This window comes from Alosa alosa, chromosome 20, assembly GCF_017589495.1.
Source record: "Alosa alosa isolate M-15738 ecotype Scorff River chromosome 20, AALO_Geno_1.1, whole genome shotgun sequence".
NCBI classification, from domain to species: Eukaryota; Metazoa; Chordata; class Actinopteri; order Clupeiformes; family Clupeidae; genus Alosa; species Alosa alosa.
In genome coordinates this window covers 3,381,163-3,384,673 of record NC_063208.1, presented here as the reverse complement: position 1 = coordinate 3,384,673, position 3,511 = coordinate 3,381,163, and the positions used below count along the sequence as shown (strand labels likewise).

Below are 3,511 nucleotides of genomic sequence, written 5' to 3'. Positions count from 1 at the left end.
TGGGGTGTGTGTGTGGTAGGTGTGTGTGTGTGGTGATCTCCTGGATGGGGAGAGTGTGTGTGTGTGTGTGTGTGTGTAGATAATCTGTGTGTAGGGTGGATAGGGAGAAGGGAGCTCATTGGTTTTCACAGCAGCAGCAGTATGCCTATAAAACCTCCTTCCCTGAGGGCATTCATGCAGTTCATCTCTTGCACAAATACACACACACACACACACACACACACACACACACACACACACACACACACACACACACACACACACACAAACCTACCCATACTGTAACTGACCACACCGGTTCCTGCCTGCGCAAACGCACGCACGCACCACCGCGTTCCTGCGCACGCATAAGCCATGCACTGCGGTATTTTACGGCTCGGTTGCCAGTTCCAGTTCAGCTTATGATCGGTTTGGATGCAGCACTCAATCGCACGTCCTGAGACCGGACACTCTGAGGACGGCACGCTGTCAGTCACGTGCCAGCACCATCTCTGTGCGCACCAACTTATCGAATCACGGAAAGGCGTTGCAGGCCCTGAGTTCCATAGCGCTCCATTTGCTTTCTACTGCCGGCCATTTCTACAGCGTCACGGTTGGACAGACACCTTCATGAGTTTATCGCATTTATCTGACTTTACCACATCTCCACCATCTCCACCATCTCCACACTTATTCTAACTCCACCCGCCATCTCCACACTTATTCTAACTCCACCATCTCCACCATCTCCACCATCTCCACACTTATTCTAACTCCACCATCTCCACCATCTCCACACTTATTCTAACTCCACCACAGCTGTATTCTCTTACTCTGCCTTCTGTCGCTCTATCTAATTCACAACTCTTATACCTGCACTGGGCTGCAGGGCTGTGGGAATCTGAGCTTAGCACTGTTAGCATCCTCATGGGCTCCATAATCAGCTGTTTGATTATGAGGCTAGGGGTGGAAACTGCATCTCTAGAACAACTCTATGTTTGCCCTCTTAAACCGGGGCAGTAGGGGTGGAAACTGCATCTCTGGAACAACTCTATGTTTGCCCTCTTAAACCGGGGCAGTAGGGGTGGAAACTGCATCTCTAGAACAACTCTATGTTTGCCCTCTTAAACAGGGCAGTAGGGGTGAAACTGCATCTCTGGAACAACTCTATGTTGCCCTCTTAAACCCGGGGCCAGTAGGGGTGGAAACTGCATCTCTGGAACAACTCTATGTTTGCCCTCTTAAACCGGGGCAGTAGGGGTGGAAACTGCATCTCTAGAACAACTCTATGTTTGCCCTCTTAAACCGGGGCAGTAGGGGTGGAAACTGCATCTCTGGAACAACTCTATGTTGCCCTCTTAAGCCGGGGCAGTAGGGGTGGAAACTGCATCTCTAGAACAACTCTATGTTGCCCTCTTAAGCCGGGGCAGTAGATGAATGCTACAGGAAGAATGTCTTTCATGGCCCCAGGGGAGCAACACTCAGAGCCAGCAGGTGTTTCCTCTGCCTGGGCACTGGACTGGCAGCTGAAGGACTGTGTCCAGAATGTTCCTCAGTGTTCTGAATACCAGTACGAATGTTCCGCAGTGTTCTGAACACCAGTATGAGGGTCCCGCAGTGTTCTGAACACCAGTACGAGTGTTCCGCAGTGTTCTGAACACCAGTACGAGGGTTCCACAGTGTTCTGAACAACAGCACGAGTGTTCCGCAGTGTTCTGAACACCAGCATGAGTGTTCCACAGTGTTCCGCAGTGTTCTGAACACCAGAATGAGGGTTCCGCATGTTCTGTTCTGAAGAGCAGGATGCAGCCTGGCCCTCTCCCGCTGCCTCACATTGCTCATTAGACACACAAGACAGACAGGCTGTAGACTGTACAGACACACACACACACACACACACACACACACACACACACACACACACACACACACACACACACACACACAAATACACACATACACACACACACACCACATACACACTCACACACACACACAAACACACACACACACACACAAACACCACACACACACACACACAACCATGCCATGCCATGTGGGGATAGTGTCTGGCAGCTGGGAGATCAGGAAGAGTGTGTTTTGGGAGACCATGGGGACATAGGGTCAGGAAACACAGTGAACCAGAACCATGACTCAGTGCCGTAACCACGACTCAGCGCCATAACCACGACTCAGCGCCTTAGCCATTACTCAAGCAGCCATAATGTGGAAACAGTCTGGGGCAGCTCATTAACTCAGCACCAACACAACAGGAGATAGAGGACCGATACAAACACACACTCTTTCCCATCACACACACACAGACACACGCGCACACACACACACAAACTGGCAAAGGAGCAGGATGTATGCATGCTCACACACACTTGCACTCCAAGAGAGCAGAGGAAATGGGAATGGCAGTGAGAGTGAAACTCAAACCTGCGGAGAGACAGTAATGTGTGTGTGTGTGTGTGTGTGTGCATGCGTGTGTGTGTGTTTGCATAGTGTGTGAGGAATAGGGTATTTAGCTGCTATGCTAAATACCCTATTAGGAAGATAACTGTAAGGTAATGCCAGTAGCTGCCATGCTAACTGCTCTCTGCTGGTAGCTACAGGCTAATGCTAGTATATGTTATGCTGCATTGCCCATAGCTTCTACTCTAACTGCATTGCATATGGCTGCTATGCTAATGGTACTGTACTTGATGCTAACTGTCAGTAGGGAGCGTTAACTGAATGATGTTGATGCCTCATCCAGCCTGTTGGCACAGCATGGGGGGTTCATCTCTCTTTTTCTGTATAGCACAGAGGTTATAGGTGTGTGTGTGTGTGTGTGTGTGTCTTTCTGCACAGTGGTTAGTCTCACTCTCTCTGTCTCTCTCTTTCTGCAGGAGTGATCACTCTTTCTCTCTGTCTGTGTCTCTGTACAGCCTGAGTGTTTAGTCTCTCTGTCTCTCTTTATGTACAGCAATTGGTCTCTCGGTCTCTGTGTGTGTGTGTGTGTGTATGTGTGTGTGTGTGTGTCGCTATCTCGGCATAGAATGAGTGGTTAGTCTCCCTGTCTCTCTTTATGTACAGCAAGAGTGGTTCTCTCGGTCTGTGTGTGTGTGTATGTGTGTGTGTGTGTGTGTGTGTGTGTGTGTGTGTGTGTTTGTGTATCTCTGCATAGCATGCCTGGTTAGTCTCTCTCTCTCTGTCTGCACAGCATGAGTAGATGGTCTAATGGACTCTCAGGGCAGCTCGGCTAATGGCTAATGGGATCAATAGAATGTAATGGATAGGCAGAGGTAGCCGCAGGCTAATGCCACCAGCCTGCCTTTATTTAGGCCATGTAGCCACTGCATTCGATGTGTGTGTTTGTGTGTGTGTGTGTGTGGGTGGGTGTGTGTTAGTAAATTCAGGCAGGTGCTGTTGAGGACAGCATGCATAGAGGTGAGGTGTTCACGGATAACTGCAAGAGGAAGGCTGCACTGGCCTCTGGGGTAACAGCCTTCGCTGAGAAACACCCCCTCAGAGATCTCTATCAAAA

General features: G+C 49.8%; 1 protein-coding gene across 1 annotated transcript in view; it reads right to left on the bottom strand.

Annotated features, from left to right (window-relative positions):
* Positions 1-691, bottom strand: part of LOC125285603 (uncharacterized protein KIAA1522 homolog) — a 6,928-nt gene extending 6,237 nt beyond the window's left edge. The window contains 1 exon segment of the mRNA XM_048230130.1: positions 650-691. Within this exon segment, the coding sequence (XP_048086087.1) occupies positions 650-691 (42 nt within the window).
* Positions 692-3,511: the final 2,820 nt, after the last annotated feature.